This window comes from Carassius auratus, chromosome 50 (assembly GCF_003368295.1).
Source record: "Carassius auratus strain Wakin chromosome 50, ASM336829v1, whole genome shotgun sequence".
Taxonomy (NCBI): Eukaryota; Metazoa; Chordata; class Actinopteri; order Cypriniformes; family Cyprinidae; genus Carassius; species Carassius auratus.
In genome coordinates, this window is record NC_039292.1 from 20,596,971 (window position 1) to 20,610,533 (window position 13,563).

Below are 13,563 nucleotides of genomic sequence, written 5' to 3' on the forward strand. Positions count from 1 at the left end.
CCAGGGTATGAGGGTTGACGCAAGTATGCCTTTGTGTGTCTTACCCATATTGAATACTCAAGAAGGGTTAAATCAAAGGCAACTGGACTTGGTACGTCTATATTTGAAGATATTGCCTCTCATCCAAGGGGTTTCTTCATTTCTAAATGACTGATGGGGAGTGCCATGTATTTAACCTCTGTGGGGTTGTCACCCCTGAGCCAACCCTTTTTGGATGACTATGACCTGGATGACTGAGAATTTTAACAGACGTACTTTTCTTACAAATAGTATACATAATATATATATATATATATATATATATATATATATATATATATATATATATATATATATATATATATATATATATATATGTTTTTACAATTTTCATCCCTAAAAATCTTGTTTTTTATTTATTCTACTGATAGGTAGGCTAAAATGTGTTGAGGTTACTGATCTATACTGATATACTCTATACTGATACACACAAGTGCATTGGGTTTTATAAATGTGCTTTATAAACCAAAAGTCATTATAATTTTTATTATGAGAAGTCAATAAATTAACAAGCTTTTCAGTTTACATTTGGGATACTCTCCATACATGCACTCCATCCAAACAGTTTGAAAAAGTTTTATTGTCAAAAAAATAAATCAAACTTGTGTGACTTGTATGGTTATTTGAGGGCATGTGAACTACTTACATTTACAGTATGCTACGCAATCATAAATAATCAGGGCCTGGGAGTAATGAAATACTTGTAACGGTGTTAAGTATTTAAAATACAAAATATGAGTAACTGTATTTCGTTATAATTACATTTTAAATAAGGGGTAATCAGATTACAGTTATATCTTAAAACTATTTTAGATTACCAATGATTACTTTTACTTTGATGTCATTTATTAATTTAATATTTAAGTTTGGGGGTTCAATCAATACCGCGACACCTGCGAAACAAAATACTGTGTGCAGCAGCTGTTCATTTAGCAACTCATAGTGAGCGTGGATACAAGCACATAACAACACAAACATTCTCCTAGAAATCACACTCTGCATTCAGTCAACAGATCCATATGAAGCATGCATGAAACAAAGGTTTATGAAGTCAAACAATAGCTTTATGTGCTTTAAAGATGAACTTGAATTCTTTATTCATTTGAAATGTTCAGTATCATCTTTGGCTCGGTAATGCAAGTTCACGATCCAATTCGTGAACAGATGAGTCTTATGAGTGAATCTTTTAAAATAATAATTTCCTATATTTATTTATTTATTTATTTAACGAAACCAGTGTGGAAACCAATGCTTCACTAACGGGATAGATCTGGGTCAGGGTATATTCTGGCAAACCGTTTACCAATCAAGTTTCTCAATTGGCAAAGCAAACTGTGGTACACGCCACTACCAACACAGAATGGGTAAATCTGTGTTTTCTCAGCACTATATCATAGAAAGTACGAGGTTTGAGAAGTAGAAGGCGGGGCAACAATTAAAACATTTTAAAGTTAAAGTTCATGCAAACAGATAAGTTTAGGTTTTTCATCATTTTTATGCTAAAACATCTCAATAGAGCTGTCTACAAAATATGCTGATTAGTCATGTTGAATTAAAGGTTTATAACTGTAACTCAAACAAGCAGTATAACCAATACGGTAACTGTTGTCAACCCTGTTAATGATGTGTCAACCCTGTTACTTGTATAATATTCTAATATAATTGTAAAATTTTAATTAAAAATTTAATCAACTAATTGTAAATGTTTAGTAAGAGAGGTTAATAATCCACTCAAAATTAAATTGAGGTGTTTCATTTTTGTTTCCATGCATTTTTCTCGAAACAGAAGATGCTGGGAGAGTGTCATTTGGAAATGAACGTATTCATCCACTAAAAAAAATAAAACTTTCAATATTCTCAATTCACAAACACTCTTAATGTATCTTCCACAATATATCATATTTGTTCTATACATCTAATCAAAACCTTTTCAAAAAGTAATTAATATGTTGGTAACAGGGTTGACCAAAAACACACATTTAAATTGGTTATATGAAAAAAAAAATAATAAGATAGCCTGAGATGGCACGGCACATTTTCCTGAGAGGTAAGAATCTACTTCATCCAAAAAGGGGCTTAAAAATGTTCAAAACAGTACTTGAAACTGTACTACAGTACTACTGAAAATCAAACATTAAAAGTGGGAAATGGCACGTTTTCGTATAATGACCCAATAATAATTAATGTTATTAGAAAATTTGTAATTTAACATTATTGCCATTGCATTGTTTATCATCCGCCTTCCATCAGCAGCTGCAGTGTCTCTCAGCTGTATCAGTGCAGTCACTGTGACTCTGACTGACGGAGGTTTTTGTACGACTCTTTATCACTGTGTGAACACCCAGCTACTACTGATCAGGTGTACACTCTGACAGTAATAATCTCCTGTATCTTCAGTCTGGACTCCACTGATGGTGAGAGTGAAATCACTTCCGTAGCTAGATCCACTGCCACTGAATCTAGATGGAGTTCCTGACTGGAGGTTGTTTATTAGATATATGAGGAGTTTAGGAGCTTCTCCAGGTTTCTGCTGATACCAAGACACACAGTTACTACAGTCAGAAATCGGCTGACTGGTTTTACAGCTGATCGTAACAGTTTCTCCTTGATTGATGGATTTTATTTCTGGATTCTGAGTCACAGTCACTTGGCCCCAGATCTCTGAAATAAAACATCATATTAATTCAGTTATTGGAGTGTTCGTAAGATGTGTGTAATGTTAATTAAGTACAAAAATATTTACCCTGAATGCAGAGCGTCAGAGTCCAGATGAGGATGATGATGTTGTTCATTGTTGTTGTTGTGTCTTGTGTGATGATGAAGATTGTGTTCTGTTCTGCTCTCAGTCATGAAGTGTTAAACTCACAGCTCTATAAACACTCTCAGAGCACTGAAGCATGTGCTGACCATGCAAAGAAGTGGGCAGGATTCACAACAGATTGAGCTGCCAACAAAACCATATGGCAGTATATTTGATTTAAAATTTTCACAAATATTATTTTGGTAACACATTAGTATAGGGACCAATTCTCACTATTAAATAGTTGCTTATTATCATGTCTATTATTAACATATCGACTATACCCAAACTTAAAGGGTTAGTTCACCCAAAAATGAATATTCTGTCATTAATTCTTCAGCCTCATGTTGTTACAAACCTGTAAGAGCTCAGTTGATCTTCAGAAACACAAATTAAGATATTATTGATGAAATCTGAGAGCTCTGACCCTCCATAGACAGAAACAGAATCAACACGATCAACGTCCAGAAACATAGCAAGGAGATCGGTAACACAATCCATGTGACATCAGCGTTCAACCGTAATATTATGAAGCTAAGAGAATACTTTATGTATTGCTAACTATTAATAAGCAGGGAATTAAGAGTTTTTTTTTTTTTTTTTTTTTTTTGGCAAAAGTCGTGGTTAATGGTTTGTTAATATCAAGAACTGGATCTTAAAATAAAGTATGGTCATTATTTTTAGTAACTGTTGTTGAATCCAGGTCCAGGAGTTTCAAATGTAAAGTGGATTCACGGTGATTGAGCTGCAGATGAAGGATAGAAACATCATGAGAAACACAACGTCATCGGTGATAAAAGAGGTCAAAGGTCATTAGGTCATTAAATATATACTGTATCTTTAAAAATTGTTATATAAGAACATTTAGAATATATTTTTTGTGAAAGTTTTATTTGAAATGCATTTTCAAAATGCTGAGGCTGAGGTGTTTCTACTCTCAGTGTGTTGAAGTGTTTCTCTCTCTGCTGGAGTGTGTGTTCACTCGAGTGGAATAGAGGTTTTTGTACGAGTGTTTCATTAGATTGTATCACTGTGGTACACATTCGGTGGAGGAACTAAACTGGTGCTCGGTAAGTCCGTCTTTTTAATTCTCCATTAAAAACATGCAATTTAGATTGTAAAAAAATAAAAATAAATAATAATAATAATAATTATATATATATATATATATATATATATATATATATATATATATATATATATATATATATATTATTGACAATAAATATCATTTATACAAATATTTAATCTAAAATATTGTTCCAATTGTTTATTGTGAAAGTGTAAACTAATCATTTGTAGATCTTTTTTTTTTAAAACATTTACATCTGATGAGTAGATTACACTAGATTAAAGAATACAGAAAGCATTGTAAATTATGTATTCATGCATTTACACAACAGGTTTTGAACACTTTGTAGTGTGTACTGCAGTGTAAGGGCGACTGGTGAGAGTTAGACAGATGTCTTCTGACACACATGGAGTATTTGAACTGTGAGATAATAGTACAATGTTGATATTTCGATGATTTAGAAGTGATTAAAACTATATTAACTAGTAACTTCACTAGTAATTATACTGAAAATTAATTTATTAATTAATCTATTTTTATTAGGATAAGTAGTTGCAATCAATTTATTTTAGCTACATTTAAATAAACTAATATAGTTTACTAAAATTCAACATTTTTATTTTATTGTAGCTAAAATGTATTGTTTGCAACCACTTATCTTATTTTTATTTATTTATTTATTTTTTGTATAATTTTATTCAGTGCATTAATATTTAACTAAGGATCTGTTTGATTATTTTATGATGCTATTTTTAAAGATAACTTACTAGATTTATAAATAGTTAGCATATTACTTAATAATCATTTGTGAATATATAGTCATGTTTTGTAAATTATTAGTCAATCATAATCTAATCATGTAATAATTATTTATAACTTAATATACAAAACAGATAAAAAATATTAACATTTCACTTATTAATCATTTATGAACACAGTCATGTTTTGTAACTGATAGTTTACTTGGTTTAATGAATTAAAAAAACATACACAGATTGTTAGCATATCATTTATTAATTGCTTGTGAATATTTTGTAAATGATTAGTTCATCATTAACTAATCAATTATAAATGACTTAAAAACACTATTAGAACTATTTAGAACATTATTAGAAAGTTTTTACCATTCACTTTGATCAAACAATTCCTGTCTCAACACTTTCATAATCTTTAATCAGTTTATCACAGTTTTTTTTTTCTTTTATAAATTTTTAGATTTTGTTCATAGTATTTTATTGTAAATGAAAAAACGGAGATTTGATGTTAAAATGTAAAGGTAGCAGTTTTCTGCAGATTATTTAATGATTCTGAATCTGTTTTGATCGTGTTATTCTAATTCAGTGATTTTAATATGCATACAGAATATGTGTACATCTTTTAAACTAATTTGATTCAGTTAATTTCTAATTATGATAGTAATATACTCTAACTTGTAGTCACACATTGTGTATTTGAAATGTAATGAGAAACGTATAAAAACACATAAACACTATGTTATGTTAAAACTACAGGATTACTGTATTAGTATGTTTAATTTTTTTTATTAGGTTTAATTTAAATGTGTAAAGTATATGTGTAGTCTGTATATTGTATAGATAGTAATATCAGCTGTAGTGATGTTGAATAAGATAAATGATGAGATTGTAGTGATTTTGACTGCACTCCTCATGTCTGCTGCTGAAAGTCCTGTTGAAATGCTGTGAATGCTGCAGGACAGAAGAGTGCTGGAGCTGCAGTGTGTTTTCTCTGTGTTTGTGAATGTGTTGTGTTTGTCTCCTGCAGCTGGTCCCACAGTGAAGCCCTCAGTGTCTCTGCTGCCGCCCTCTTCTCTGCAGATCTCTGGAGACTCAGCCGCACTGCTCTGCCTGCTCAGCTCTTACTCTCCACAGGGGGCGCTGGTGAGCTGGACACTGGACGGCTCAGAGGTCACCGAGGGGGTTGTGACCAGCGCAGAGAGCGAGCAGGACGGCCGCTACAGCCGCAGTAGTGTCCTGACCCTCAGCAAAGCACGCTGGGAAGCGGGAGAGCAGTACGTCTGCAGAGTAACACATGATGGAGCTCCTCATGAGGCCTCGTTCCACAAGAGTCGCTGTTAGTCGCTCGCAGTGCTGATGTTTCTCCAGTGAGCGCTGCTCTCTCCTGAAGATGAGCGTATCTGAGTGTCCTGTGTCAGGCAGGATTCACATGAGTCTAGTGCTGCAGCTGTAGTCATTTACAACTCAATACTGAAAGAGAGCTCTAGTGTCAAAGCACTGGCTGATCTTTCAATCTGCTGTGTTTGCTGCAACATTCAATAAAGCTTCTCAACAAACTCCATTTGTGTCTGACAACATCATTCAACTAACAGATGAAGATGCATGTAGTGTTTGTCCAGGTGTTTTTCAGAAGCTCGATCAGTAGCAGTAAATCTAGTCAAATAAAGCTCTTGGGGTTTGAACATGGTCTCTGGAGACAGAGCTGCTCTATTCTGAGAGGATCACAATCACTCCACCCTGACAATGCAAATGAGATTTTCAGCTCACACTCCCAGAGTCACTGTTTGATTGGTTACATGATCTGGACTGAAACACACCAGTTTCACTTCTGCTGTAGTCAAGAGATAATTCAAATATACTGTATATGAAAAATGTCATAGAAACATAAAAAGCCATTCTGATACAAATTTTGTAAGAATGTAAATCTTTCTGTTGGTCAAATGTTAAGCATCACGTCCAGATATCAGAAGTGACTGAATGCAGTCTGTTCAGTTTGACTGACAGGAATCATATCTTACATCTAAAACATGATGATCATATTAAACATTGACTCATTCTCTTCAGAAATACAAGATTTCTGTTAGTAGTAATGATACTGTGTTATTAGTGTCTGTGTTGATCAGTGTTGTGTGTGTACTTCTTCTGAACCATGAAGAGATATTTGTGGTTGTTCTGCAGGTTTATGTGTTTGTTTACATTATGCCTGAATTTAAATTGGATTAAGATTTATAAAGATTATAAGATTTAGGAAGATTTTTGTGTTGATGGTTTTATAAATTGTTTGGGGACATTTCAGAAATTCAGAAACGTACATCTTCATAAATGAGGCTACAGAACTCAAGCTCATATTTTATAATCAAATATCACTCAGTGAATCATGAAAACACCTGCAGATGAAGGAAATTATGACAGAAGAGTGTGTAGCCAAATTATGAGTCTCAAACACTGAAACAGATCACTGTTGGTTCTCTGTGTGTTGACTCTGTGTAGTTTTACTGTATCATGAAGCTCCTGTGAGGACGCTGAACATCTGCTGATGGAGCTGCTCTATTCTGAGAGGAACACAATCACTCAAATATGAGTTTGACTGTTTGACTCTTTATTCTCTGAAATGAGTCAGTTGTGTTGGACTGATGGAGAGATGAGGTTTGTTCACACTGAGACTCTCAGCAGTCATACTGACCTTCTGAATGATTGAATCAACTGTTGATCTGTGATGAGACTCAGTCAATGATTCATTCTGATGTGTGTCCTTCAGTATCTGTGTCTCTCACAGCTCTTACTGAATCACTCTGGCTCCTAGTGTCATGGATAACATTCATATTACAATTTTTTTTTTTTTCAGCAATAAAAGAATCAACAAAGAGCCTCTTTTTCCATCAATGTTCAGGTACTTTAAATAAACTGCCCATGTCTCTTTCACAAGAAGGAACTCTTTTCAGTCCTACATGGAAACATGTCGTGTTATAGTCATTATATGAAGCGTCTGTCTTCAGGTGATTTGTTTTCTGATGTTCAAAAATACCAGAAGGAAACATTAGTTGAGGGATGTCATCTTATTTATGGCTGTAATGTGTGCTGTGTTAATCAAATCATAATCTTATCGTGACATGTTTTGCTATAATAGCAAATGTCAAATCATATAATAAACAAACAACAATCAATGTTATATTGTATTGTGATGAAACTGCTGTTTGTTACAAACTGTATCTCCTCAAGCTGCAGTGTCTCTCAGCTGTATCAGTGCAGTCACTGTGACTCTGACTGACGGAGGTTTTTGTACGACTCTTTATCACTGTGTGAACACATCACCACTGTGGTAACTCTGACAGTAATAATCTCCTGTATCTTCAGTCTGGACTCCACTGATGGTCAGAGAGAAATCTTTTCCTTGGCTAGATCCACTGCCACTGAATCTAGATGGAGTTCCTGACTGGAGGCTTCTTATGTAATAAATGAGGAGTTTAGGAGCTTCTCCAGGTTTCTGCTGATACCAGGCTAAGCTGCTATAATATATTCCTGGATCTGTACTACACTCTATTGTAGCTGTTTGACCGAGCTGGACAGTTTTAACTTTAGGTTGAGTCACAGTGATTCCTCTGGAGGCTGAATAAAATAAAATAGATTAGTTTGCAAATCTTCTTAAAAATAATAACATATTATCATTATGAAAATTAGACATCCTACCTTGAATAAAAGCTGCAATGGTCCAGATGAGGATGATGATGTTGTTCATTGTTGTTGTTGTGTCTTGTGTGATGATGAAGATTGTGTTCTGTTCTGCTCTCAGTCATGAAGTGTTAAACTCACAGCTCTATAAACACTCTCAGAGCACTGAAGCATGTGCTGACCATGCAAAGAAGTGGGCAGGATTCACAACAGACTGAGCTGCTAACAAACACATATACTACAAAAAATATAGAATGATTCCTATAGTTTCGGTTCCAATAAGATTAAAAAAAAAATAGTTGCAGATGAATAACACGAGGAAAAAGCAGCAGACTACAGAAAACATAAGGCTACAAGAGGAACTTTTGTCTATGGTTTTATTATGGTAAATTAGAAACAATAAACCAGTTATGAATACCATGAAAAATAAAACTGAACAAATTTCAGGCACAGAAATTGACAAATTTAGAAACACTGCTAAGTTTTCTTTCTCATCTTTTGAAGTCCACAACAAAATTGCTGCATAATGATCACAAGAGTGAAAGAGAAGTCATCTCTGTTCCAGAACAGTTTTTATCTTGTGTGGAACTACACGAGAACAGACACAGACCGGGAACACACACCGCTGTTCTCTGTGCTCTGCTTCAGATGTGTGATGGGGATCATTTTGCTGACTCAGATCTTTGAATCTTTGAAAAAATTCATTTAAGCAGAATATAATTCAAATGTACGGAAGTTCTGAAGCCGAGTTCAGACTGCACGATTTTAGCCCAGTTTTTGGCTCGCCGACAGGTTTTGAGAAATCGCTGACAAATGCCCGAAATCACAGGCAAATCTGTGATTATTCACGCGAGCGACAATCACGCAGTGTGAATGAGCAAAGACGTGATCTGAGAGAATTGCAGATGAGTCGCCGATGCATGCTAAATATCTGGAGCTGTCGGCGATTCAAAATCATGCTGTGTGAAGGTGTTCTGACTGAAAACTACATCAGCGATGACCGACAGCCAATGAGAGAGCAAGATACAGAGAAGCGGGGAGTTCTGTGAGGAGTTATAGACCACAATATGTAAGTGTATCAACCAGGTTCCAGAAATAATCACTGAGGGAAATTACAGTGCCCACCATAAATATTGGAACAGTAAAAACAAAATTGTTCTGTTTACTGAGGAGTCAAGAAACCTGTAAATACAATTAAAAGATGAATGTGAGACTAAACTTAAGAATGTCACTTTTTATTATTGGGTGATTCAACACAAAGATGTTTCACCTTCTAAGAAGATCAGCATTTATAGAGTTTCATCTCCTTATCTCCTTTGTGTGAGCAGAAGTATTGAAACATTTGCTTCATAGGTCTTTCTAAGTGTTCAGCTGTGTCCTGTTGCATTATTTCTCCAGATATTTAAAGCAGGGAATGTGTCTTATCAGTTAAATCCATTACTTCTGCATTCGAAGTCTTGCATTCGATGATGACACACACAAACCAGGATGAAGATGAGGAAGCCGACTCTAATAGAAAAGCAAGCAATTTGGATGCTAAAAAAAAGAGGAAGTCAAATAGAACTATAGCAAAAACAAAGAATATGAGAAATCAAGAGTTTGGATCAGCAATGCCAACAACGACCTGATCGGCTGAGAAAAACAACAGAAGTTGATGACAAACAAATCATAATATCTGTGAAAATTAACACCAAAATACATGTCTGTAAAATCACCAACAACCTCCAGAAAGCTGGGGTGTTGCTCTGTCAATCTACAGTCCGCAGGAGAATTCCACACAGAATTTGACTCCAGTTAGCACCAAAAATAGAAAGGCAAGATTCTACACAAATGTGAGCCAGTAGAGTTTTGGGTTCTGAGTTGATGCACCGATGAGACAGAGATTAACCTTTATCGAAGTGATTGGAAAGCAAAAGTGTGGAGAAAAAAATGGAACTGCAAATGATCCTAAGCATACAAGCTCATCTGTAAAGCTTGGTGGAGGTGGTGTCATGGCATGGGCATGCATGGCTGTCTCTGGAACAGGACCCCCAAAACACCCTGCCAGTTCAGTCAAGGACTTTATCAGGGCAAAGAAATGTAAAGTTTTAGATTGCCCAAATCAGTCTGCAGATTTAAATCCGATTGAACATTAATTTCACCAGCAGAAGAGGAGACTAAGGTCAGAAACTCCCCAAAACAAGCAATAGTTGGAATTGGCTGCATTAAAGGCTGGAGGAAAGCATTTCAAAGCAGAAGTCCAAGAGTCTGGTGAAGTCTATGGGTTGCAGCCTCACTGCTCTGATTGCATGCAAGGGATCTGCAACGAAATATTAGCTTTTAATATTTTACATCTGCCTTAAATTCAACAAATCCAATACTTACGCTAATATCAAATAGGGGGATGAACTCTATAAGTGCGGTCCTTTTTTTTTGGTAAAACATGTGTCGAAAGGCCTAATAATAAAATGTGACATTCTGTAGTTTTGTTGCAGATTCATCTTTTAATCATATTTGCAAATGTCTTGACTCCACAGAACAGAAATCAATTTTCTCTTTACTCATCACTGTACATGATGTGTCTCTATTTCAAAGAAGTATTTTCTCGTCCTACTTGAGACTCAAATGCAGGAGAACAGCTTCATCATCTCCAGCAGGGGCAGGACTAGGATTAAGATCCATTGCCTTACACTCTTTATGGTTTGTAAAAGCCTGTCTTGACTGAACATTGTCATCGACATCAGTCTTTTACATGTGTCCTACACTCAAAAAAATGAAATGTGGCTGGTGTTGGTCCAAATAATATTACTATGTATTTAAATGAAATAATTTAGTTTGTGTGTTAAATTTAAAAAAGTAGAAAAAATAATATTTCAAATTTACAAAGCTCACTTAAGTGAAATGAATGAAATTGATTTGTTACTTCTGCAGTACTGCTTTTTGGTCAGCAGGTAATATCTGCACATGCGCAGTTGGAAAGCACATTCAACGATCACGCTTCAGCTCTCTTTTAGATCAGCGCCATCTTATGAGAAGCAAAACAGAAGAATTTCAGTGTGAGGAATTCAAGAGAACATTTGTTTATTTGGAGACGCAGGGAAGATATTTTAGTTTTCATGCATATGTTGAGGCTGTCATTAGTTTACAATGGTAAATAGCGTATAATCTTAGATTTTGTATGGTATTTTCATGAAGGTGCTGTATTCCTTGGGGTGTTCACAATGTGAATGTGAACTTCACATGCTTGTTAGTTACATTCTTTGTTTTTCGCTCTTATGTAATGTTTTATATTTGTTGAACTTTGATAATATTTAAATTCCCCCACATAAAATATGCAAATGACGTAAATTTCTGGTTATGAAGAGTTGTTCCATTTACATGTAAATGGATTTTGTGTGAAAAATTTGATCAAGATTTAATATCAATTTTAATATTTAAATGATTCAGTCCTAACTTTTTTTATTTTATTTTTTTTTTATGTAATGTTAAATTTAAATTTTCAGAAGGCCCAAACAACACACATGGCAATAAACATTCATTAAAAAAAAGTAATAAATAAATAATTTACCTTTGGGTAGGCTACTAATAAAGATACCTTGAAACTTGAAGTTAGGTTATCCAACACATCCAACGATATGACCGTGCGCATCTAGTCAGTAAATCTGCTTACGTGATTACCGCTAAATCACCATCACCTGTTTTTAAATGCCACTCCATTTAAAAGCCGGTAATGGCGATTTAGCGGTAATCATGTAACCAGATTATATATATTAGGCACGGGTGTTATAATCGCTGCACCTCTTTTTTTTTTATACTGCAGCTAAGGTTTGCAATATTGGTTTTGCTATTGTTGGACATTCAACTGTGTTGGACAAACACTGGTTAGTGGCCGAAAAAACTGTAAACTGTACAAACTGAAATACAGAAAATGTTTGCATTCATATTTTATCACGAATTATATGTTTATATATAGAATAATTTTTTTTTTTTGTGATAAAATACAGTACAGCATGGTTCAGTTTAATTTCTTCTGGAAAGTTGTGTATCTCTTATAAGATGGACCTAACTGAAGCTATGTTACAAACATGTATTAAATTCATTTTTTATTGAAAAATTAGTTTAAGAATTCTTAAAATGAATGAAAACAGATTTGAATTTTTAAATACAGTACAGACCAAAAGTTTGGACACACCTTCTCATTCAAAGAGTTTTCTTTATTTTCGTGACTATGAAAATCGTACTGTAGATTCACACTGAATGCATCAAAACTATGAATTAACACATGTGGAATTATATACATAACAAAAAAAGTGTGAAACGACTGAAAATATGTCATATTGTAGGTTCTTCAAAGTAGCCACCTTTTGCTTTGATTACTGCTTTGCACACTCTTGGCATTCTCTTGATGAGCTTCAAGAGGTATCACCTGAAATTAGTGATGGGCATTTCAGCTCTTTTTCGTGAGCCGGCTCGTTTGACTCAGCTCACTGAAAAGAGTCGGCTCTTTTGGCTCACAAACGGTTCTTTAAAAAACAATAATGTTTTGACTATGATTGGTGTGAAAACTATTCTAATTAAATTATTAAATTAAATCATACTCACAATTTCTTTAAAAATGCATTGATTTGTTATGAAAAAAGAATACTATTAAACATTTGCATTTAAATTACAACTTTTGAATGTATAGAAATAACATTACAAAACAAATACAATCTGAATCTGAACAACATAACAGAACCCATAATAAAGAAAAATAAATATCTGAAAGGATTAAACTGGTCCCTCTTTTTTGGCATGTTATATAGTCAGCATGAACTATCTCACTAGTTATGTTTTGTATAGCTAGCATGAACACACACACACACAATGCTGATCATATTTTTATTTTATGAGAGATTTGCATTCAGAAATGCAAGCTGCCTTACTTTCGAGGGGCTGATGATCATTATAATGATTCCAAATGCGGCTGTGCTTCCGACTCATTTTCCTGCTTTTGTTTTGTTTTCAAAAGCTGTTGTGTTTTTCCTCTCCTCTCCTCTGTGTGTGTGTGTGATGGCTTGGCCCCTCCCTCATGCCGTATAATTGGTTGAAACCTCGTGTATGATTGACAGGAACAGAATGTGAGGCTGACCAGACAGTCGAAATATATATATTTTTTGTTCTTTGAATTAGTCAATTATTTTAAATAAAATGCATCCATTATTTCATTATTACATAATGATTTAATTTCTATAGGCTATATATATATT

At 34.3% G+C, this 13,563-nt stretch overlaps 1 pseudogene and 1 gene segment (V, D, J or C); one reads left to right on the plus strand and one right to left on the minus strand.

The window, feature by feature from the left end:
- Positions 1-1,215: 1,215 nt before the first annotated feature.
- Positions 1,216-2,889, minus strand: LOC113067311 (Ig kappa chain V region 3547-like; annotated as a pseudogene).
- An 848-nt stretch (positions 2,890-3,737) lies between these two features.
- On the plus strand, positions 3,738-6,225 carry LOC113066507 (immunoglobulin lambda constant 7-like). The segment is given in 3 exon segments: positions 3,738-3,779; positions 3,861-3,909; positions 5,694-6,225. Coding segments are annotated over 3 exon segments (405 nt in total).
- Positions 6,226-13,563: the final 7,338 nt, after the last annotated feature.